We start from the raw sequence: 25,394 nt of genomic DNA, 5'->3' as shown, positions 1-25,394 counted from the left end.
AAACTTAACTTTAGCTTAAATCAAAAATATTCCACCTTTTGAAACAGTGATTACTTCTCGTATCAGTTCTGCAGAGCTGAGTCAAGCACGGCAGCACCTGTGGAAAGGCTGAGCCCAGCAATGGCGCTACCTGACTGCCTGCTGTAGATGCCAATGCTGCCCGTGATCTAAATCATGAGACCAACCCATCATCTTCGATGGCCAACATTCGGGGAGGACCTCACCTGTCTATCTGAACCTGAACCCATTCACATGTTCCTGAATCCAGTGCCTGGATCCAGTTCCTGAGTCCAGCCCAGGACCTTCACTGTGTCTGCCCTGCATCATCAGTGAATCATGATGATGATCAGTGACCATGATGCTTGGTCATCAAGGGAGTTTGAATTGGTTTTATATGCTTGTACATATTTTATTTTTTTCTTTTTGCTATTATTGCTTCATTAAAACTATTTTAAGTGTTCACTTCCAATCTGCAAGCTTCTTTTTCTCTCATTTCTCTTTTCCCCTTCCTGTGTTTGAAGGATTCGGACTAAAAGCTGTCCAGTTTAGCTACTGACTAAGGAAAGATGCAACATAGGGATGGGCTTGTGACTGAGGGCTGGACTTCACCATGGACGCAATGGCACAAGCTGTACGTGAGTGTGGTCAGCATCTATTTTCATGTTGATGGAAAGAAGTTAGAGAGATTGACAGAACTATAACTACTCCGTCTCCCCCTGAGCTGAACTACAGGCAGAGGAACTCCCACCCATATCAATCTTCAGCTGGAAGCACTTACGTTTCAGGTACAGCCACAGAAAGTTCTACACAGCCAAAGAAAACAGCAACCCTGTTTCCACAAATGGCCCTAACACACTCACTGGCTTCTACTAACACAAGAAGCTCTCCTACTTACTCTCTAGAGTTTTTGGTCTTCCAGTAGTACAAGTTCAATAGGTAAATTTTTATGGATTGGATGAGGACTGTTTAGGTCTCTGGCAGAAAGAAACCTTGAAGCCCACATTTTCAGTAGCAGAGCAGCCCTCCTTTTCTTGAACTTATTATATCTGTCACATCAATAAATCAGCTATTTGATTCAACTTTGTGAATCTGATCAGCAAATAATGGGTGCTGACAAACCAACACTGGTCCTATCAACTCCATGAAGCTGCTCGGGGAGAGAACTCCATGGGAACTGGCAAAAGGAGGATTACAGAGAATTTCCACGTGATTCATTCTTGGAAGCAGGGGAAAGAAAGTGGCCAAGAGTGAGGAAAAGGCTGAGGTACCTAATGTTTACTTTGCCGCAATCTTCAATAATCAGAGCAGTTGTTCTCTGGTCACCCAGCCCATAAGCTGGAAGACAGGGACAGGGAGCAGGATGGAACCTCCATAATCAAAGAGGAAATGGTTAGAAACCTACTACCCAGCCTAGACATGCACAAGTCTGTGGGGCTGGGTGGGATCCACCTAAGGGTACTGAAGGGGATGGAAGAAGTGGTCACAAAGCCACTCTCCATCAATGATCAGCAGTCCTTGGTAACTGTGGGGAGGTCCCAGATGACTGGTGGTAAGCAAATGTGATGCGCATCTACAAGAAGGGCCAGAAGGAGGCAATATCATAACTTTTCATTGTGTTATCTGGTTTGGCTTGTGGCTATCAGACATTAAAAGAGTAGCTTCTAGTTTCTGTAATCTCCTTTATTGAGAATGTGGTTTTCCATTCAATTCTAAAAATCATTTTTTTTTCTTGGTTATGAGAACAATTTGTCCAAAATACCATGAAAACATCCCCTGGCTAACTCAGGAAAACTATTCTGAGTTTAAGCTGGCTATAGAAACAAAAAATGCTGATGAGATGAGAAGTGCACATGGAACTTGCTCAAGTCAGAGGCACCAAGCAGTAGAAGCCTTTAGAAGCTGATGAAATTGCAAGTATGCTGAAAAGGGCAAAACCCAGCGGGCCTGATCTCTTTCACAGTGTACTGTATGGGGAACCTGAGAGAAGACAGCAGGAACATTTAGGACTCAAGATCAGAAAAATAAATGGGAAAAATAAATGGTTTATCTTGTCATCTGAGCAAGGAAACATTTTGTATTCAAGACCACTTTTCCTCTATAATACTTGCATTTCAAATACATGCTTTTAAATAAATTATTTACTTTTAAGGATGTTTTAATATTCAACCTCTTACTAGTGATTGTGCTCAGACTTTTTTCCAGACTATTTTGCATCAATTTCAGTGGCACTTGGCTGTCATGGTGTGGTGGAGCAGAGCCATGGAGCAGAGCTGCGGGGCCCACAGTGCAGTGGGGCAGAGCTGTGGGGCCCGAAGCACTAAGGGATGAGCCATGGGGCACACACAGAGCGTCATTTGGGCAGAGCCATGGGGCCAACAGCACTGTGGGGCAGAGACACAGGGAAGAGCTATGAAGTAGAGCTGTGGGGCAGAGCTGCGGAGCCCATGGCACTGTGGTGCAGAGCCACATGGCAGATCTGTGCAGCTCCAGCATCCGTACAGCATTCCTGCAAAGCATCCCAAACCACATCCCCACTCAACATCCCATAAGCCATCCCCACTCAGCATCTTGTAAACCATTCTTGCTCAGCATCCTGTACACCATCCCCACTCCACATCCCATACACCACCATCGCTGAGCATTCTGTAGAACACCCTCGCTGAGCAGCCCTTACACCATCCTAGGTGAGCATCCCCTACACCATCTCCACTCAGCATCCTATACACCATCTCCATTCAGCATCCCATACAACTCCCTCGTTGATCATCTCATAAAATCGTCACTCAGCATCCCATACCCACCTATGCTCAGCATCCCATACCCCACCCCCACTCAGGATCCCATACATCATCCCCGCTCAACATCCTGTACAACATCCCTTCAGCATCCTGTACACTGCCCCCATTCAGCATCTCATAAATCACTTAATAGACATATTACCTTCTACCTCCCTGAGACTGTACTGTGGATCACAACCTGCATCTTTTTAAGAGAGCATCAACTAGTGCACTAGTTAAACATCTTAGAAAACAATTAAAATCTCTGATGTATGTAAGCAGTTTAAAACATCTTGGACCTTTATGAACTTTTCACACAATTTGCTTTTTGGTTGAAATCTTAGGTTCAGATTTTAAGACACAGAAATAGTGTATCTGAGTGTTACACAGATACACTACACAGCTTTAATTTTCTGTGGACTAAAAGTAATCATCTTCCTTTTCAGGATATTTTCTTGTACTTTGACAATTTTCAAGTGTAAAAATCATTGTATTTGAAGGATTGTCCTATTCTCAAAACCCCTGTTCCTAAGGATGGGCTACCAGTGAGATCAAGAGAGTGCCATTGTCCTCCTGGTAAACAATTTTCAGTGTTAAAAAAGGACTATTTTAAAGTAATATTTTCCAGTTTTCTATTTTGAGTTTGCTTTTAGGACATATTCTAGAATTGCCTCCACAGCCTGTTCTAGTGCACTACCACCACCCCAATGTAAACATCTTCATTTTAATGATAAAAACATTTGTTGAAAAGATGAAAACATCAAGTAATACTTTTTTTCCTTTAAAGTAGCCCAGACTATTCAATACCATATATATACCAGTACTAGAAAATATCATATAAGTAAATCCATCCCATTTTTATCACAGTGAAAATATATATGTTTGAGGTGTCATGGAGAGGTGATAAGCAGTAATTGTTCTCAGGATACAAGGAGTAGTATATAAAATCTACTGTGCAATTGAAATATGTTTTATTAAATCCAGACATTAAAGGAGTGATGTGTTGGCTGCTGTTTGTGCTGTAGACATTCCCAAACAGTTAGCTCAGGACTACATAGAGTATAATCCTTTCCACAGAAATTCGAAACCCGTCAAAACGTTTGCATTTCTTCAAGTAAAAGATGAACTGCTTTGGGGTAACTTCATTGATCTGTCTTAATATTTTTTTGTTCAGCTGGGGAGAGACTGTCATCAGTAATGGCAAACGTTGTTCATCTATGGTAAGATTTTCAATTACTTTACTGAGATAAGATAATGAATGTAACTGAACAATTGCTTAGAAAAGTGACATGTTTCTCAAATATAGATTGCTTCATTCAGAATAGGTATGAAAATGCAGAAGAATCAGATATTTTCAGAAAGAGAAAAGAAACTACTTCAAAATTGCAGGAATTCAGTATATTAGAACATTTTTGTCTTAATGTCCTTCCTTCCTTACAACTCCGTCGTTATGTTATGTGTTTAAGCTCATCTGCATGACTGTAAAAGCAGAGTAACTATTGTTTTTGGCAGAGTCACAGTTTTCACTTGAATTGCTAAGGTCAGATTTAAATGCCTGTTTAATTCTGTCTTTCATTAAAAATAAATATTGATCAAAATTATTTGCTTGACAGTAGTTAATTGAACATCTGGTGAGTAGCTGTGATAAAGCCCAGGAACAAACCATAATTACAAGTGATCTATTTATAACTCTCATATATTTTTTTCCCTGCATTTTGTGCCCATTTCAAAATTAAACATATTCTTTTAGTTCTATAGCATTTATCTTTAGACAAAAACCACAATTACATTAATAATTCTGAAACCTTTTTTTTGGTAAAATCTTGTGATTAACAGTTTTCTGTCATTTTTACTTTCACTTTTTAAAAGCAAAGCTCAGGAAAGAAAACTGTTTGGTACTTTGCCAGTGTAATGCTAATACCAAAAGGAGAAAACTGAAGCAGGAAAGAACAAGAATATTGAATATATATTCAAGTCTAAATAAGTTTTCATTTTTCATTAAAATACCTGAGTTTCTAAGGGTCCTATTTACATTTGAAAATACAGTGTACAAGCATGGTATGATGCTGTGCATGGGTTATGGAATCAACAAAGATTCAAATGAAAGTGTGTTTCTTAGTCTTTTTACAGTGACACATACTTCAGGAATTGCTTTTAGCATTTCTTTAAGTGATGAGTCAGAGGCATTCCAATATTTTACGTCAAATGGCACCATGGATGAAAAAAACATTAAAAATGAAAACATTATTTTAAAAGAATGTTAATAGGTCTTTAACTATTTTTACTAATGCTTTTATTGTTACTATTTCAGAAATTTGTGTGCTTGTGAATAAGTAACCCTTTATTCTTTCCTCTATAAGAGAATTGAAAATATTTTTACTGTTGGGATTGCTTGTGTGCATAGATAGATTAGTGACTTGTGCAAATCTTTCCGTGATCGGAGTCTAAGTCATTAATTTAGTGATTTTCAAGAGTTAAAGTGTTTAGTTAATCATGTGGTAAATCCAAAAGCCTGCTCCTTTACAGTGAAAATAACTTTGTTAGTATTTGACATGTCTGTTGTGTGTGGTGAGTCCTAAAATGGGAGCTTCTTAAATGCAAGAATTGCAGGTTCTTGCCTCCAGTTCACAGTGCTCACAGGTAGAATAGTTTATCAGAAATGTTGGTGATATTGTCGGAATTTATAGAGGTTATTCTTTACTTCTGAGACTCTCTTGTGAGTTATGGCTAAGCAGAAGACACGTAACAGGCCTTGGTCTCAGCTCTGTCAATTATTGCTTGATAAAACGTTAAAAAACAGATTTTGAAGGAAGATCCATTCAATCTACTTTATTTTGGCAGCCAGAGCTGGTTTCTACATATGCTTTATGGTCAATTTATTTACCCCTCCATTGTTTGGTACAACAGGACACAAGGAACGTTGGAGCTGTGGAGGAATCCCTCAAGACAGAAGAGAAAAATAAATCTGCAGATATTTCAAAACAAAACGAGCAATGTGTTGTACCATGTGATGTTCAAGCTAAAATTTTACGAGGGGAAAAACATTACATGTGCAGTATGTATTCATAAAGAATACTCTCAGCAACAAGCTACGCAATGCCATGCTATGCAATTCCATGCTATGCTGCGCTATGCTGTGCTAATTTGTTTTTCAGTCTTCTTGAGCACATGGGCAAGACTTTGACCCTGCTGCCCAGTCTGGGTACTGCTCAGAAAATTTGGGGTGCCATGGTATAGGGGTGCAGCAGTATAATCAAGTTAGTCTCTATAGTTGCTGGTGCTGACAGGCAAACCCAGGCAGCAGCTCAGCCCACCAAGACCTTTCTTACCCTTTGAATGAGGAAGAGTAGGGTTCTTGCATAGCTGGATGTGGGGGAGTTAAATTGAAGTTAGATAGTTAGCTAATTAAAGTGAGAGGAAATCTATGGTCCAGCTCGCCTGTCATACAGGACATTCTCTCTTCACTGCCTTGACAAATGACACAGCAAATGGTGGAATCATCCTCAGAAAAAAATAGCCAAAATTCTTGTCTTTCCCATATGATTTTTAATATGTATTTTTAAGAACCTCACAAGTGTAATTTTTCTATTTGTCACATTTTTGGCTATATTTAGGCAAAAAAAGAGGAGCATAAGTAAGTAACAGAGTGAATGAGTAAATGTGGGATGAAATGGAGCATTATGTTTTTGTCTTTTACCATTTGTATTTCTGTGGTATCCATTAACTGGTTATCCCAGTTGCCCAAGGATTAGATGAAATTTTTCAGATCTAAAGAGCTATCTCTTCTTAAGATACCTTCACTGCAGCGAGTGAGGCTGAGGTTCTTAGCATCACTGAATTCTGTGGTCTCTGCACTACTTTAATTTCACTTTTAGGTTACCTAATGTTAAGCACCTTCAATATTTACTTAGATGTCATAATAAAATGCACCATTATTTAGTCAAAAATATTTCTAGGTTTATGATAACAAAGGTGATGAACACACTTCTTTTAAAGGAAATTTGCAAAACTCTCTTGTTGAATATGCAAGAAGTACAAAAATGCTGATAAGAAACATGATGGATGATCAACAGTCTTCCCTGGATTACCTTTCTAGCCAGGTACCTTTTTCTTTTTCATAAAGATTTTTATTTACTTTTTATCACTACAGGTATTTTCTGACTCAGGAAAATTAAGCATTTATATTGTCATTAAAATCGTAGAATTAGAGTCTCTCAATAATTTGCACCAGGGATAAGGTGTGAGTTCCATTTCTGTGAGGAGTGATTAGCATCACTTGGTCCGTAACTTATCCCCACATTGGTTCCCATCTGCAGTACTGTCCTCTATTTGTGTAGATGACATATTATGTTAACTCTGATAGCAGATGACAAACATTGTGCTCTCACTCAATATAGATAAAATGCCTTAATAAAAGTGAAGGACTTGAATAGAATTGGGCCTAAAATTTATTTTGGATGCAAAAAGTTAAAAAAAATCAGACCAATACACCTAATGAAGGTACAAATCACTCAGACATCACAAAAATGAACTACAGATTATATTTACTAGGAGTCAAAAGGAAGAACTTCAGCGTTTAAAATTCCTCATTGCAACCTATTTAAAGATCTTTTATGTCAATTCACAGGTAAATGAACTCATGAACAGAGTTCTTCTTTTGAACACAGAAATTTTGAGAAAGCATTTGGATTCACTTCCTTACAAAGCAGTTCAGTCTCATGGTAAGTATTTTTCGCATTTAGTCTTGACCTTTTCCCTTTTTATCTTTGTAAGTTGACAAAGTACTAATTAAAGCAGAGGTAAGAGATTGTAACATTTACAGTATTTATTCTGTATTAGTAACATGCAAACTCTGGAAAATTTGTGAACTGTTGAAGAATGCCATCATAAAGTCGGCTTTAAATCATTTATAACTGATAATGCTGGGCATCCTGTTCAGTATCTTATTCATTTTTATGAAAAATATCAAGTATGATCAGAAGTTCACAAGTGGTCTGATGTTGCTATATAGCACTTTCTTTTGCAGTGAAATAAAGTATGGTCTGCTTGCTTGAGTATGTCTAACACAGAGGTGGCTTAACGCTTAGAAGCAAAGGGGGTTTTATGCATACATGATAATGTAAAGGCTTTTACAAGTATAAACAGAAATATATGCTGGAAAGACATCCTTTAGATAATATGCCTTTTTATCCAGTACAAATGTTACCCAAATAAAATCTGTAACATTAGACCTAGATACCTAATCTTTACTTCCTGTGTCATATCAGTTAGAAAAAACTTTCTCTATGCAGTATAATTTATTATTCTTTCTTAGCTTAATGGAGTTCAGAGAATTTTAATTTATAAGGTAAATCCATTAAAAAAACATGGATTCATACTTTGCATGACAAGAAAATGCTGTTTGTGGTAATTGATATGTTACCAAGAAAAGTAGCTGTCTTTGTTTTTTAATGTATTTTGCTAATGAACTTCATCAAATACTTTGTTCTCTAGGGTTGGATTGCACTGACATTAAAGATACTGTTGGTTCAGTTTCAAAAACTCCAACTGGTTTGTACATTATCCATCCAGAAGGATCAAATTATCCTTTTGAGGTAATAAATGTATCTCTCAGGATAGTCACAATTTGCCTGAGGATATGCAATTAGAATAAATATATTTAATAGATTTAAAGTGTTTTCCTTGACAATTGCTCAGCAGCTGAATAAGAATTATATTAAATCATCTAACTGTGTCTGTCATTACTATAATTTTGATGAGTTTCTCAGTTTCTACAATGAAATTTAATCTCTGTCATAAGATTTCATTATCAGTTTTCATATAGAGTGAAAAATGTTCCAAAGAAGAAAAGTCAAGGTACTTTCCATCATCCCTTTTGGACACTGAAAAGTGCTCTTCTTTTCTGCTTTGGAGATGGAAAACTGAGGAGCCAAGATACTGATCCATTTGGCTCCTAAAATGTGACCTTTGGCTTTTTGAGTTATTCTGTTGATGACTGCTTTGCATTGCCTGCTCTTGAGAGGTGACTCCACTGACGCGTATGGCTTGGAACATGGTATTGTATAGGAAGCGCAGTACAGGTGGAGATGTACATATGTTTGAGACACAGGTGCTTACCTGTTGTCTGAGCATCACTATAACTCAGTCTTGACACAGAGAGGCATCTAAACTTTTGGTCTTTATATCCATTTTGAAGGATATATATTCTTAAGACAAAAAGTATAAAATTCAGCGTGAACTGCAGCAATCATGCATCCAATCACCATAACTGCTCGGCATCATAGCATTCATCCAGGAGAAGAGAGTTTTGGGTTATTTTCCTCAGGTTCAGAACATTCAGATCCAAATGGACACAAGCACACTTTTTTTTTTTGCCTGTTTAATTCCATTTCAGGCTGCTCTGCTCAGGGAAGACCTTTTGCCAGGCTGATCTGGCACTTTCCGATCTTTAATTTTGCAGTGCATGCAGGGATCTTTAGTTTTTGGAGAAAAAAGAGTTTCTGGAGTTTAACCCAGCCAATAAAACAGCAAAATTTGATATCTAACTAAATAGTTTTCCTGTATATTAAAAAAAAGGAAGGATTAATCCCTTTACCTCTAACCAATTGGAACCCTAGAAAAAGCTACCAAAAAAGAGATCAGGCGGGTTATGAAATGGCTTCAGAAGTATGTTGCCATCTCAAAAGAAAGTATGAACTTGGTTCTGCAGATCCCTGATAGAAAACCTTATAATTCTTTCTATACAATGCAGTGAGCTCAGGGAAAAGGTCTGTAACTCATCAGCAAGTTCCTTCCAAGTAAATAAACCAAAGGACAGGTTGAAGGGTTTACAGAACAACCATATTTAGAATATGAAGAAAATACTGCATGCCTCACTCCGAACTGAACCATAGCACAAAATGCATCTGTGTAAGAATTTCTTCTGGATTGAGGGTCTTTCCATTGAAGAAATATTCATACCTCACCCAGATTACTTTTCCTGAGAGATGGTGTGATTGATGCACGTGAGAAAAGTGATTTCTTAGTTCACTTCTAGCTTTTTGGCAAATAAATCTGAAATGATAGGGTTACTTTCACTTCAAAAGTATTTTTGAAACTTTTCCAAATTTACAGTTACTGCCAGAATCTGCCAGATTCAGTTATATGAGTGGAAAGGTTCCTTAAGGAGAACAATAAATAAAAGCAGTAACCATAATAATTTGATTAAAAACACAAGGCAACAATAATTGATGAGAAGAATCATCTGCACTCATGTAAGGAGTGTCTCATTTCTTGTCTGGTAGATGCTACAGAGAACTGAAAAGGTAGTGCCAAGAAGTTTTTGGACAAAAATATCTAAAATATGTATGTTCCATTAGGAATGTTACTTTAAGGAAAGCTGTTTAATGCAAATTCTTCTATGTGCTGAAGCATAAAAAGTGCATAAAAGAAACACAGCGCACAGTGACAGATGAAAAAAAAATACCAAGATATTAAAAAATAAACAAATTTTCTTCATGCATTTTAAGGGGCTGAGAGCCAGAAGTTCTTGAAGTCTTGAAGATTAGCAAAATAACAAAAATACAAAGAGGCAGAAAACCATAGTAAGAAACTGAAACACAGAAAATAAAGGCAGCATAAATTTCTGATAGTTTTCAATTGTTAAACTTAGATTAATAATATTTCTAAGGTGGGTCAGACAAAATAAACAGCTGTTTGGAATAAACCCTACTTATACACACTAAAGGTGAAAAGAGAAGAAATATTCAGTAGAAGCATCATCCTGCTCATTTACTTTAAATTGTACTTGGCATAGTCATGCCTCTTATACCTTGCATGATATGAGACAGAAAACAAGTTGTAGAGTGGATTAACTATTACAAAGCTTGAAGAAAGAAAACTGCATCATTTCCAGTATATGAGGGATTAAAGAAACTACACAGTAGTGACTGTTTTTTGTGTATTTGTCTCAGATACTTACTTTGCTGGTGTGTGTTTCATGCCCTATTTAAGTAACTGGCTGTTGACCTTGTGTATAAAGTCTAATCTGTTCCTTCTGAGAATTATCAATGTTCCCATTGATTTACATTAGACTGATGATTGATGTTGTGACCAAATGGGCTCTTCTTTATGTTTCTGACTCATATGAGAGGGGTAACCAAGCATGCAATCATCTTCTCAAGACAGTGGATGAGGCAATGGAATTATTTTTAAATAAGTTTCAGGCATCTGCATCTAAATATTCACTTTGGAATCTTTTGTATATCTTTTTATTCCAGTTCCACCCTTACAGGGTGACTGAAATAAGCATGTGATTCTCCAGAGAATAAAGCCCATTATTTTCTTTTATGAATGTGACCCGTACTATGATTCATTCACTATTTGTTTTGCAAGGATTGCCGAAAGCATCCAATGGCCTTGACTTACTTGAGGATCCAAGATTCCCCAGATTGCATTAGATCATGTTACAGCTCTGTACTGTTGCTTTCCTGTCTTTCATAAAGAAGATTCTGTTAAGTCACTGAGATGCTGATATGATGTTGATGTGTTCCTACCAAAGAACAAGTCTTTGGTTTTATCAAAAATACCTGGGTGGTACAGGCAACTGAGGTGCAACCTATAAAGCTCAGACTGCCACAAAGTTTTTGAAGATTAAACTAACTGCCATCTACACTCAACTTTCAGCATCTGGCTATGATTGCGCATCTCTCTTTTCTGAAACATGTTCCCTGTAAAATAAACAAAAAAAATCCCTACTTTACCCAATCACTTGTGCATCTACTTACTGTTATAATTTACTGATAGGCAACACTATATTCTGAACTTACTTTTGTTATCACAAGTAGTTTAATGGCTCTGTAGGTTATAAGCATTTTCCAGGTTAATTCTCCTGATGTTAGTAACATTGGGAGACACAAATGAGCCTCTGTTTTTAAACACTATTTAAGCATAGTATATCCTAGAACTAGTTTGAACAGCTTAGGTGATTCAGTATCTAAATGAGCAATTTGTACTTTTCTACATTAGATTGCTCAGACTTTCTAACCCTTGTCAGAACTGGTCAACCACTGGGCACTGGGGACGTACTTGAAAAATACCCAGAATGACCTGGATATATTACACCTAACTTCAGTCACTTAGCTTAAATCATAACCAAGGGTCTAGGGCCCCCTTCCGTAGATACTGGAGATGACTGGCATTTGCAGAGGGCAATTTAGATCTTGGTTTTCCAGAGCCACGATATGAATGCAGATTTCTCTGTATAAAGGAGATTACTGAGGAGTTAAGGGCAATGAAATATCTAACTTAGGTATTAGGGAACACAATTATGTGTCTAGCCTTAAATGGGATGAGTTAAAAATGAGCCATGTAATGTGATATTCCATAGCAGAGCTGAGGCAAGCTGGACACACGCCATGTGACATGTAATTGGGCACCAGTTTTAGGGAAGACTCATAAATCCGTGAGTTGATCTTACATATTCAGTGTGACTGCTTGGTTGCAGGCTCTTAAATATTCACATTCGGACGTCCCTGGATTTGGGCTCTTTTGGAGCTGCAGCATAAGTTATTATATACTGGGTTATACCTATGACTTTTTTCCATTCCATCACCTTTACCAGGGGCTCACAGGCATCACAAACACAGCATTTCTAGTGAAGAAGGTATAGTAAGGGAGAACACATAAGAAGTTGTGTCTATTTCTCTTTACTTAATTAAAGGTATATTCAGTGTTAAACCTCATATCTGTAATATTTTGCATGACTAACACATGACACTTCATGTTGCTTCCACTTCATGCTGTTATCAATACACAGTAACATTTATCAAAGCTTATTTATTATATCTGATATGAGCAGACTTCTGCACACAGCAGTTTCTACTGGTTGAGAAAATACCCAAATCAAGAAGTCCAATGAGAACATGTAAGAAAATACTGCAGCTTTACTTGTTATTTTCTTTGACCTTTTTATTAAGATACTTGAAATGCATGTTTCTCTGAATACTCTGAAAACCCTGAATAGTCCGTCTTTGTATAATTAAAATATTTTCTTCTTAACAACTCCTTCAAGAACACTTAATTATATCTGTGTCTATTTTAGGTCTTATGTGACATGGATTTTCAAGGAGGTGGATGGACTGTGGTTCAGAAAAGAACTGATGGAATCGTTCCATTTCAGAGAACATGGTCTGAGTATCTCGATGGATTTGGTGACCTTTCTGGTATTAATTTTAAATATTCTAAAGTGGTTTGGACCCAATGTCTCTGCTGTCTTTATGTGAGCTACATTCCAGTAAATCGTGTGGGATTTTTAGTAGTACAGAGAATAAAGTTCTTTCTTAGAAGTCATATTTATACTTAAAGAGCTTTTTTCATCAAATCTTTATTGTGAACTTCTCAATAATGACTATCACCCTACTAGAGTCTCTAGCCATTGCCCATCCTCAGTCTCACAAGGGATGTTTAATATGTTGCAATGTTTTCTTCCTGAAATAATGTATAAATTGTACTTCCCTCTTCTTTTTGGAGATTTAAAGTGTCTTAGTTGATTTTAGTCACATTTGCAAAGTATTTCCTTAAAGCAGAGCAAGATCAGTAATATTTCACCATAGGGAATGTGACTTAGAAACAGAATGGAAGTATTTCAGTAGCTAATACCAGCACCACTATGATATTACATTTTTACTGATATCTTTCATCTAGCAAGTCTAAAAACAGCTACTTTTTTCAGGAGTTTTTCTGAGACTTCAATAAAAGTACACAACTTTTTAACTATATAAAAAAGTGCAGATGATATAGACAACCTTTCATGGAATACAGAGGGATTTACAGGGGTAGCAAATCTGGAGAACAGAATTTGAGTTTTGTTACATTTCTCACAATGCTTATCTCTGTAATTTCTCAGTATTGCCTTTACGAACACTACTGAATTCTGCTTAATCAAGTGGATCTTTAGCACATTCAGATTTTGTGATCTTCTAAAGCTGTATTGAACATGAACACTGGAAAGTTACTATATGGACAATTTTCTAAAAATGTAACAGAGAAAAAAAGATGATGCATCCATGGAAATTCTTTCTCAGTGAAGGAGGAAGATTATACCTTCATTAGTCTTTCAAAGATGTCAGACAAATCTTATTACACTTGGTTCAGGAAGGAAAGTACATTTTCCTTTTTCACTTAATCTTTTTGTTTCTATAAGTTTATTGAGTATAAATTTCTGGTTTAGGGGAATTTTGGCTTGGACTGAGGAAGATTTTTCAGATAGTAAATCAAAAAGCCACTAGTTTCTGTCTTCATGTGGATTTGGAATCGGAAAATGACAAGCGTGCTTATGCATCATATGATGGATTTTGGATTGAAGATGAAGCATGTTCTTTTAAGATCCATTTGGGGCGATATTCAGGAAATGCTGGTAAGACTCTCCTTCTTTAGAGTATTTAAAGACATCTGTTCCGTTTTCATTGTGAAAAAGTGCATTCAAAAGAGTAATACTTAATTAAGGTAAGTTTAAAAATGTTTCTAATCTGTTTTTCACTATTTGTTGCATAATGAACACTTATGCAGATAAATGGTTAATGTCATGATTGATGCCAACATCAGTCTTTAGATAGTGAGAAATCATTTTGTTCTACTGCTTCAAGGTCTTTAATAGAATAATTAAACACTCCTTTAATAAAGATAATGAATAAAGGAATTTAAATGGATTCAAGTCCCCAGAATATATCTATATATAATAATCATAAGTGATTTTGTGTGTGTCTATCTATCTAGTGGTCCAATTCTTTAGATGTCCATTATCTCATCCAAAATTTGCTAATGCTAGTGGAAGTCTTCCTGATATTGTTGCTTTGGTTTGTTCAGAAGTTTCCAGAAGTGGCATACAAAGGGCAGAAAGAGAAACTGACTGGAACAAATTAGGCCTGCAGTCTACAATAGCTACTGGATGATATATAGACACCAAGTAATGTACAATTCCATAGCTCCCTTAGTATCTGTTGTGGATTAGCCCTGAGCTGGTAACAAAGAACTACATGGCTATTTGGTTTCAGCCTACAGTTGGCAATGAAAGAATCATGGCAGGTGCTTGCTCACCCCTCCTCCCCTCCATTAGGATGAGGTAGGGAATTAATAAAGGAAAGGTACAGCTAATGGGCTGAGATAAAAACAGTTGAACAGAGCAGAAGAGAAAACACAACAACAATAATAGTAAAGGAATATATAAAATGGGTGATACGCACCGCAAAGTCACTCACCAACTGGAAACCAACACCTAAAGACTCCTGAACAGGAATCCAGAGTTGTGCACCTGCACCATAGAAAAGAACCAAAAAATGCACCACAAAACCTGAAACCCTGAGCCTGGCCGGGCTGCACTGAGCTGCCCAGAGCCGTAACCCTTGCCGACCACCTCCCTCATATATAATGGACATGACAGTGGTGTGGAATACCTCATTGGGCAGCTTGGTCAGCCACCAAAAGCCAGGGAATTAACCCCTGCCCAGTTGGAACCAGGACAGTATCATAATTATACCAAATGTGCAAAGTATTGCAGCATGTGTTACTATTCTGGGTTTTTTTTCATCATGTTTACTAATATGCATGAATGTTCCTTATTACCAATGTCATAGTTATTCTGTAGCTGTGTTGGTGGCTTTACTCTACCTGTATTTGTAAGAAACTTTATTTCTTTAGTAAGACAACAGAACCAGTAATCGCTGACCCTTATGTTTTAACAATTGCTTTTTATCTCATTACTCACTCTGGGGCTTTGGGCTCAACACTGAAAATCAGAAAATAACAACCCTTTTTGTTTCTTTTATCTTTTGTTCCCCTGTCTTTGAGAAGTCTTTGTAGCTGATGTGCCGCTAAAAGCAACAACAATATAAAGATGTTTCATCGAATTTCAGCTTCCTCCATACTTCTCAGTATTTTGCATTTTTTCCCAATGTCTTCAATACATTGCTATTTTATTATTTGGTGCTCTTGAACCCCTGTAGAAGGAATCTATTTTTCTAATAAATTCAGAGGAAGAGTTTGCAAAGTATACAACAAGTAAGAAATACTGTGTTTCTACATAAATAACGCTTTTATCTGCTGTTTTATCTCTTGTACTTAGGTGATGCGTTTAGAGGATACAGAAAACAAGATAACCAGAATTCAATGCCTTTCAGCACATTTGATGTTGATAATGATGGATGCAGGCCAATATGCACTATTAAAGCACAGCCTGTAAAGAGCTGCAGTAACTTCAGTGATAGCACTGGATGGTGGTTCAACCAGTGTGGCCTTGCAAACCTTAATGGTGTTCATCGCTACACAGGTAGATTTCTTGCAACTGGGATTCACTGGGATACATGGACAATGAACAATAAACCAGTCAAAATTAAATCAGTTTCAATGAAAATCCGGAGAACCTACAAGCCATATTTCCATTAACCTATGAAAATAGAAATATATCTATTCTTGAAATTATGTGGGATAATGTATCACTGCATCATGAATACCTTTCATTTTCACTTGAACAGTTTGGTCTTATAACTTTATTAGTACTTCCATAATACAGTTATTCATTTTTATTATGAACTGTCAGCATTTCTAGTATTCCCACTTGAGTAAGAAGGTCCTAAGGAGAATGGGATTTTCAGAAAAGGCATGAAGCTTAGTGTTTGTCAGCTTTTATTAAACTGTCTCTTATACAATCTCAGAGCCAGGAGAAAAAATATAAAAAGGAGCATAATGCTGATTTTAGAATCAGTTTGGCTTGTTGTTTTTTTTTTCTCTGCTCTTTGCATATCTGAATTGCCAAGAAATTTCAGCAACTTTTCTTTTAAAAAGCCATATCCATAATTATATTTTGGAAAAATGCCTTTTCTTCACCTTAGGTTAATTTTTCCAGAACCAGCTCTTCTTTCTACGTTCCTCATCAGTCAAGATAACACTGACTTATTTCATCACATAGGTAAGGTTCTGTATACTCTCAGGGCCTGATTTTTATACAAGACAGATACTGACATGCAAGAACTGTGGTCTGTTTTGTATTTAATTTTCACAGCCAATGTATTTCATAATCAGATTATTATTCTGCCATTGTCTATTTTACAATTTACTACAAATGAACATTTTTTTCCAAAGAAAATGTATGACATTCCATGTAACTTTTGGAGTTTTAATTTGTGGATATATGGATTTGATTATATGTTTTTCATTCTTACTTTGTGAATGATCATGTAGTAATGAATAAAAACAATTTGAGTTGTGTAAATGCATTTTTAATTAAGTAGTGTGAATTCTTTAAATTTCTGTCAGTAAGAACAGAATAATAAAAATAAAAAATTTTAGTATTGTCAGTGCCACGGTGTTTCCAGAACCTGTCATTTATTCTGTAGCAAGTAGGCATGGTATTTGTCATCTCTGCTTCAGTTTCAGTAGACGAGGAATGAAATCAATTAAAAACTCTATAGGTTTCCTCTTTGCTGTCTTGTGCTTTGACTAGGCATTAATACAGTGAACAGAAACCATCATCAATTCAGAACCATTGCGTTTTAGAACTTTCCAAAGATATATGTAGCTTTTGGAGGAAAAGAGGCTTGTGATAGGGCATGTATACTGTCACAAGATCAAAGGAGAGAAGAGTTTCCTGTTTTCTTCTACGTTTAACTCGTCCTTCAAAAAAAAGGAGTTTTGAGATGTGCACGCATCTGCAGGGCTATGATCTTATTGGCATCACGGAGACATGGTGGGATGGCTCCTATGACTAGAGTTTTGGGATGGAAGGATACAGGCTATTTAGGAAGGACAGGCAGACGAGATGAGGAGGGTGTGTTGCCCTCTATGCCAATGACCCGCTGGAGCACTTGGAGCTCTGTGTGGTAATGGATGAAGAGCCAACTGAGAGCTTATGGGTCAGGATTAAAGGGAGGACAGGGACAGATGACTTTATAGTGGTTGCCTGCTATAGGCCACTGAACCTGGAAAAGCAAGCGGATGAGGCTTTCTATAGACAGCCAGGAGCAGTCTCACGTTCACAAGCCCTTGTCCTCATGGGGGACATATGGAGCTGTTGGAATGGGTCCAGAGGATGGCTACAAAGATGATCAGAGGGCTTCAGCACCTCTGCTGTGAGGACAGGCTGACAGTTGGGGTTATTCAGCCTGGAGAAGAGAAGGCTTTAGGGACATCTTATAGCAGCCTTCCAGTACTTGAAGGGGGCCTACAAGAAAGCTGAGGAGGGACTTCTACAAGGACATGACAAGTGACAGGACAAGAGAAAATGGCTTTAAATTTTATGGAGGAAGATTTAGATTGGACATTAGGAAGAAATTCTTCACAATGAGGGTGGTGAGGCACTGGCACAGGTTGTCCAGAAAAGCTGTGGATGCCCCCTCCCTGGAAGGGTTCTAGGCTGGGTTGGATGGGGCTTTGAATGACCAAGTCTAGTGGAAGCTGTCTTTGCTTCTTGCAGCAGTGTTGGACTAGATGACCTTTAAAGGTGTCTTCCAACCCAAACCATTCTATGATTCTATGTTCATGTGCATTATACAGCACTCCAAATTGTGAACAGGAATCTTTCATGCATAGTTTGAATCTAAATTTTAGGTGGTTGCACGCAGCAGTTTCCATCTTCCAATGATTTAAGGATCACTACTGTAATGCACAATTAACATGCGGTTATTTACACTACCATCTCAAGAACTCTTGCTTGACATCTGTTATGTTGGATGTTCTGCAAATGTTGGCAACACAATCATTGACATGAAGATGCTGCAATCTGAAAAGCGTGATAGCAAGAAATTCTGATGCGTGCCTCCAGTGGGTTAAAGCAGAGGACACTACTGCACTGCCAATGCACAATGTGATAATGAAGCATAAGGCTATATGAAGAGGTTTGTGAGATTGGAGCAATATCTGCTTTTTCTCCTCCCCATCTGGTAGATAAAAGAAAATATACTAAAAAAAACTAAAAGCAGTAACATGGTAAGGTTCCCTTTGCCCTAACCTGAATCACTGTAAATTGCCTTGAACAGAACCTGAGGTGGTTTTAATGAAAATATTAGCTCATTGTGATGCAGAGCTCAACATGAACTCAACATTGTAGTGGGCAAGGAAGGAAGAATGAAAGGCAAGATTAGATTGAGCCTGTAGTTTAATTTGTACATGACTGTGTTTTCAAGATAAGAAAGAAGTAATAACAGATGATTAAAATTCAGTATCTTCCCACTGCCAGTTGTTCTGAATGTCCAAGCCCACTCATCTTTCGTGAAGGTGGTAACTATGAATTTCACGTAATTCACCACGTAAATGCTCACAGTGTCATATGTAAACTCTATTCAATATCTTGTCTGTGTTGAGCTGGTTAGTTTTCTGGCGTACTTGAAAGTATACAAATTAAACCCATAGGTTGTCTAATAAGCATGGGCTGTCATTCTTCCTGACCAAGGCTGTTGGATGATCCAATAGAATAGAGACAGCCCTGGCTTGTCATGATCTTCAGAGCAAATTAATGCAAAATATCAGCCCCAACAAGTACCTTTAACTTTAATAGAAACCTACACAGGTGCTGGTAGCTCCCTGTGGCCAGACAATGCCACTGGGTCTGTTTAAGGGAACAGTCTCCACTTAGGCTTATATAAAGCCAGAAGAAAAAAATAATATGATTAGAATTTTTCCAAGATTAAAACAGAGAATGAAATCATTACTTTTTTTTACTCAAAACAGTGATCTGACAGGATTAGGTGTATAATTTAGTCTTTTACTGTGGAAAAATGATACAGCAAATAGTAAGATAGCTCTCTTTTGAGCAGCGGCTCCACCAGCATGAATAACAACAGGCAGCAATTCTTAAACTTAACCTTGCTATATGAGTAAGAAAAAAGTTGACGTGAAAAACACTGCAGATAAGAAATTGTAGAAGAGAGAAATAACCAATACTTTCCACATTCCTCAAGTGAAGGTCAGAAAGGTAGCCTTAACTAATTAAGTTTTCTAAACTTGCATACTTCAGGACAAGATAATATTCCTTATAGCTCATGATTTTGTATGGATCAGGACTATTTTGTATTAGTGATAAGTCAGTCAAATAAGGAATCTGCATTAGAGTGGTGCTTCTCCAGCAATGAACCTGTGCTTATGCAGAGGTTTCCACCTGCAGGTGCACTGAAGTCCTTGTTGCTTACTTTGAAAATCTGTGAACAGTACTCATGCTTAACAAATAACCATTGAGCAGCCATAACATTATGCTGGCCTCATCACTGGAATAAAAAGTAAGAAAAAAAAACTCACCACATTTCAATTCTGACATGCTGAGACTTTCAATTTAGGAGTATAGTTACTAGTGCCCCAATCTCATTAGTGGAAGGCAAGACTGAACCAGATCTTAAATGGACCTGAGGAGATTTGCTAATTACACATTAATTACAAATGGATCAAAGGAAACCTGCCTTTCTTACCTGAGCTCCCCTGGAGGATGCACAGAGCTTGACAGGACAAATCAAGTCCTGGATGCATGGGGAGCTGCTTTGTGGGATTTCTGTTTGCATGGCTGTTAACAGAAGTTGGTTACACAAGGGTACTGGAAACATGCACACCCATTTCCAGGCTGGGTATTGATCTGCCATGTGTTCTAATCTATAAAGACCTTCATTTTTTAGGTCATTGTAAAATGAGTTAAAATTGATGAAGGAAAGGCATCCTTGGCTTTCAATGGATACAGTAGGATTTGCTGGCATGTTCTATATTCATGCACTATAAGTTAAGTTCCTACTTTACAATATGCTCTAAGAAATCCTGCTTGTAAAGAACAGTCCAAATGACACCTTGCAGTACTGTGCAGGACTGCATAAAGATGTAACTTGTGTAAAGAATCATGGAATCACAGAATGATTTGGGTTGGAAGGGACCTTAAAGATCATCCAGTTCCAAACCCCCTGCCATGCACCAGGACACCTTCCTCTAGGTCAGGTTGTTCCTTCCATTAAAGGAAACTTCCTTACTCCATGATTTCAAATTTTAGCTTTGTGTGTGTGTGCAAAAACCACATACGAGCAGACGTACCCAGGTATCTGTTTCTAATGCAGTTCTCGGTGAGGAAGGAGTCTGGTAAGATCAGCATAAAATGGGCTTGCAAGTATTTACCATAGCATCATAGAATGTCCTGAGCTGGAAGGAACCCAAGAGGATCATTGAATCCAACTTCTGTCCCTGCATAGGAAAAACCCAACATTCACACCATAGAATCATAGAATAGAATTATAGAGTCATTTGTGTTGGAAGGGTCCTTAAAGATCTAGTTCCATCCCCCCTGCTATGAACAGGGACATCTCCCACTAGATCAGTCTATCCAAGGCCCCATCCAACCTGGCCTTGAACACCTCCAGGGATGGGGCAGCCACAGCTTCCCTGGGCAACCTGTGCCAGTGCCTCACCACCCTCATGGTGAAGAAATTCATCCTTATGTCTAGTCTAAATCCGCCCCTCTCCAGTTTATACCCATTGCCCCTAGTCCTATCGCTACAAGCCCTTGTGAACAGTCCCTCCCCAGCTTTCTTGTAGCCCCTTCAGGAACTGGAAGGTCACGATGAGATCTCCTTGGAGCCTTCTCTTGTCCCGGCTGAACGAGCCCAACTCTCTCAGTCTGTCCTCACATGGGAGGTGCTCCACTCCTCTGATCATCTTTGTAGCCCTCCTCTGGACCCGTTCCAACAGCTCCATATCCTTCCTATGTTGAGTATTCCATAACGGGACACAATGCTCCAGGAGAGCTCTCACAAGAGAGAGGAACAGAGGGGCAGAATCACCCCCCTCACCCTGCTGGCCGCACTTCTTTTGATGCAACCCAGGACACTCAGCTTTTGAGTCCAGCAAAGACTCAAAAATTCTTTTTGTTATAAAAAATTTTGTTATAACTTTTCTGTTATAAAAACCATTCAAAACTCCTGACAGCTTTTCCAGCTGCACCCCTTGCTGCTGGCAGCTACACACACCTGCCAAGGGGCGGCGTTCCGCTCGATTTCAAACCCCAGGAGCGTGACCGGGCGGACCGGCCCCCGGCTTCTGACCAGCGGCCTCGGGGCAGGGCGGGCCGAGCTGCCTCCTCGCCTTGGGGGCCCCGGGCGGGGCCGGCGCTGCGGCTCCTCCGAGCGGCCCGCCAGGGGGCGAAAGGCTCCCTGCTTCCACCTTCATAAGTGATCATTTCCCTTTCCCTTTCCCTTTCCCTTTCCCTTTCCCTTTCCCTTTCCCTTTCCCTTTCCCTTTCCCTTTCCCTTTCCCTTTCCCTTTCCCCCTCCCCCTTTCCCCCTTCCCCCTTCCCCCTCCCCCTTTCCCCTTTCCCCCTTCCCCTTTCCCCTTTCCCCTTTCCCCCTTCCCCTTTCCCCTTTCCCCTTTCCCCTTTCCCCTTTCCCCTTTCCCCTTTCCCCTTTCCCCTTTCCCCTTTCCCCTTTCCCCTTTCCCCTTTCCCCTTTCCCCCTCCCCCTTTCCCCTTTCCCCCTTCCCCTTTCCCCTTTCCCCTTTCCCCTTCCCCCTTTCCCCTTTCCCCTTTCCCCTTTCCCCTTTCCCCTTTCCCCTTTCCCCTTCCCTTCCCTTCCCTTCCCTTCCCTTCCCTTCCCTTCCCTTCCCTTTCCCCTTCCGTTTTCCTCCTTCCCCTTCCCTTTCCCCTTCCTACAAACCACAGAACAGTTCCATTGCCAGTGACAGCAGAGATCACTGTTAGAATGCCGGTTCATGACTAATTTGAATTTTGCAAGTACAAATATATCATAGAATCATAGAATAACCAGGTTGGAAGAGACCCACCGGATCGAGTCCAACCATTCCTATCAAACACTAAACCATGCCCCTTAGCACTTTGTCCACCCGTGCCTTAAACACCTCCAGGGAAGGTGAATCAACCACCTCCCTGGGCAGCCTGTTCCAGTGCCCAATGACCCTTTCTGTGAAGAATTTTTTCCTAATGTCCAGCCTAAATCTCCCCTGGCGGAGCTTGAGGCCATTCCCTCTTGTCCTGTCCCCTGTCACTTGGGAGAAGAGGCCAGCACCCTCCTCTCTACAACCTCCTTTCAGGTAGTTATAGAGAGCAAGGAGGCTTTTCCTTCATATAAGACTTTCTCCTCAACTTCTTTTTCTGCTTTCCCCTTAACCTTTCTTTGAGGTTGGAATTTCATCTTTTCTTTCAACATTCAGTTGGCAACAAACTTTTGACAAAGCTCTTCAACTGAACCAGGCACTGGGATACTATGAGACATACAGGAAAGTTCAATAGCTGTTTGCAGGTCTCAGCTATTTTGTGGTATGTAGCTCCAGATAAAAATGTCATTAATCAATTACATTTCTACCAGGACTGGAACTCCATCAGATTGTTTTCCCATGCAATATTTATTTCAATTGTCAAAGGAAGAGGCAGCACAACAAAGCAAACTGGTTTTGGACACTGAGGAAATATTCTTCACTCAGAGGGTGGCGGAGCACTGGAGCAGCTCCCCAGGGAAGCAGTCACGGCACCAAGACTGACAATAATCCAGAAGCCTTTGGCCAATGCCCTCAGACAAATACTGTGAATGTTGGGGTCGTCCTGTGCAGGGACAGGAGTTGGACTCAATGATCCTTGTGGGACCCTTCCAACTCAGGACATTCTGTGATTCTGTGACTTGAAATGTGGTTCTCTTCTGCTGCAGTTGGTTGAAGAGTACCTGCACCATTGGCAGGTCCAGCAATAGTTTTAAGGCCAAGTTTTAAGATATCAAGCCACAGAAGGTTGGAGAGAACAGTCTCAGAGAACAGATTGATAGCGTATGACCACATAAATTTAAGTTATATTCTTTAAAAGGATAAAAGAAATGGCTTCATGCTCGGGACTTGTTTTCCATACCACTAAGAAAACTGGATGTGAATATGAAATGCATTGGAAGTGACACATAAATGAATACTAAAAAAGAGCGAGTTCAAGAAACTTTGTCTTGTATTTGTTTTACTGTAACTGCGGGTGGAGATTTAGTCGTATTGCCTCAGTTTAATGTCTGTGACAAATGTGATTTAGCCACATAAAACAGTCAAATCCTGACCCAGCTGCATTGGGAATGTGAAGTCCTTGACTTACATGTATCAAGACTCCTTGGAGAGATCTTTAAAAATCCATTTAAATGCTATTGTCTTGAGACTCCTTTCAGGGAGTTCTAGAGAACAACAAGGTCTCCCCTCAGCCTCCTCTTCTCAAGGCTAAACAACCCCAGTTGTCTCAGCCACTCCTCATAAGATTTGTTCTCCAGCCCCTTCACCAGCTCTGTTGCTCTTCTCTGGACTCGCTCCAGAGCCTCAACATCCTTCTTGTAGTGAAGGGCCCAGAACTGAACCCAGGATTCGAGGTGCAATATCGGGCTGAGCTTCACATAGGCAGTGTACTTAGGGCTGTGGGATCTTAGAGGACAACCTGAAGCTTACAGGCAAGTGTGTGGTGCTCTCTGGCAGTTTGCCTAAGCTACTTTGAACAACAGCCCCAGGCCTTGCTAACTGGACTTAGTATGGGATGGACTGGGTGGGTGATTTTGTTCGGCAGCTGCAGACTGGCTCCAGGGCAGAGAGAGGAAGGAACCCATGGAGCAATGCATCAATTGGGAAAACACCACTCACTGCCCAAACCCCTGCTGCAGAGATTTTTGTTTTTTTCTCTTTAAAGAACTTCAGAGCTGTGTCTGGATTTCTTCAGAAATGCACCTGAGCATGCCACACCAGCTGTGCTGGGGGATGTGGCTGTGCAATGGCTGGGTACAGAAGTGATGAACACCTCTTCTGCTCCCACTAAATGTGTTCGTTAGATGCCTAGCACATCTTTGTCCCATAAGGAGCCCACTTCATCTTTATGTCCCCCCAGAGCTCTGCCAAATTTTGAAACTGTCTGATTCACTACAGAACAACTGTCTCCTGCTTGTAGGTAGCTCTGCTTCCTACCATTGCTATCTTGTCAGGTCTTTCTAATTCATCTCTGATCTCAGCCTGACTCCCAAAGCCAGTCCCTGCTCAAGGCAAAGCATGGATGTGATGTCGAGAGAATCAAGTTGGCCGCCAGTTGTACCAGCCAGTTTTAGGTTGGACATCGGGAAAAATTTCTTTACTGAAATAGTGGTGAAGCATTGGAACAGGCTGCCCAGGGAAGCTGTGAAATGACCACCCCTGGAGGTGCTCAAAAAAAATGTAGCTGTGTCATTTTGGGATGTGGTTTAGTAGGCTATTTGGTGGTGCTGTTTTGATGGTTGGACTTGATAATTTTAAAAGTTTTTTCCAACCTTAACAATTCTATGAATCTGTAAGTTGGAGTAGAAATGTTTATATTTATGTCAGTGATGCAAGGCAGGGTTTACCTTCCAAGATTATTGACATGACCCCACTCTCAATAGTTAGCTACTGTTCTGGCAGAGTAACTAGCCCAGAAACTGGCTAATTCTGGATGATGTCTACTTTGGGATTATTGTCATGACTGAGAAGTCAATACTCTGAATTGATGATATTCTCATCTGAACTCATGGAAGTCAGACCCTTGTAAGGGGACTATCATGAATGTGGGAGTCCAAGGGGAGTCAAGGCGAGACAGGGAATTTTTAAGGAACTACTATCGAGAAACAGAAAATTACCTAATGGAGAAGGGGTAGG

The 25,394-nt window shown here is 39.3% G+C and overlaps 1 protein-coding gene across 1 annotated transcript; it reads left to right on the top strand.

Annotated features, from left to right (window-relative positions):
- Positions 1-3,792: 3,792 nt before the first annotated feature.
- On the top strand, positions 3,793-16,896 carry ANGPTL5 (angiopoietin like 5). The gene is made up of 8 exons (XM_069850035.1): positions 3,793-3,997; positions 5,685-5,832; positions 6,774-6,877; positions 7,405-7,498; positions 8,271-8,371; positions 12,859-12,979; positions 13,987-14,172; positions 15,877-16,896. Exons 1-8 carry the CDS (start codon positions 3,899-3,901, stop codon positions 16,194-16,196), a joined length of 1,173 nt encoding a protein of 390 aa, XP_069706136.1. The 5' UTR covers positions 3,793-3,898; the 3' UTR covers positions 16,197-16,896.
- The last annotated feature ends 8,498 nt before the right edge of the window (positions 16,897-25,394 follow it).

Source organism: Phaenicophaeus curvirostris, chromosome 1, assembly GCF_032191515.1.
Source record: "Phaenicophaeus curvirostris isolate KB17595 chromosome 1, BPBGC_Pcur_1.0, whole genome shotgun sequence".
NCBI lineage: Eukaryota > Metazoa > Chordata > Aves > Cuculiformes > Cuculidae > Phaenicophaeus > Phaenicophaeus curvirostris.
This window is presented reverse-complemented; position numbering and strand designations above follow the sequence as displayed.

Excerpts from the sequence above, each read along its gene's own strand:
- ANGPTL5 (XM_069850035.1), top strand. The coding sequence starts at position 3,899 with ATGAACTGCTTTGGGGTAACTTCATTGATCTGTCTTAATATTTTTTTG. Across the intron at positions 8,372-12,858 it reads GATCAAATTATCCTTTTGAG|GTCTTATGTGACATGGATTT; the intron begins GTAATAAATGTA and ends TGTCTATTTTAG. Across the intron at positions 12,980-13,986 it reads TGGATTTGGTGACCTTTCTG|GGGAATTTTGGCTTGGACTG; the intron begins GTATTAATTTTA and ends TTTCTGGTTTAG.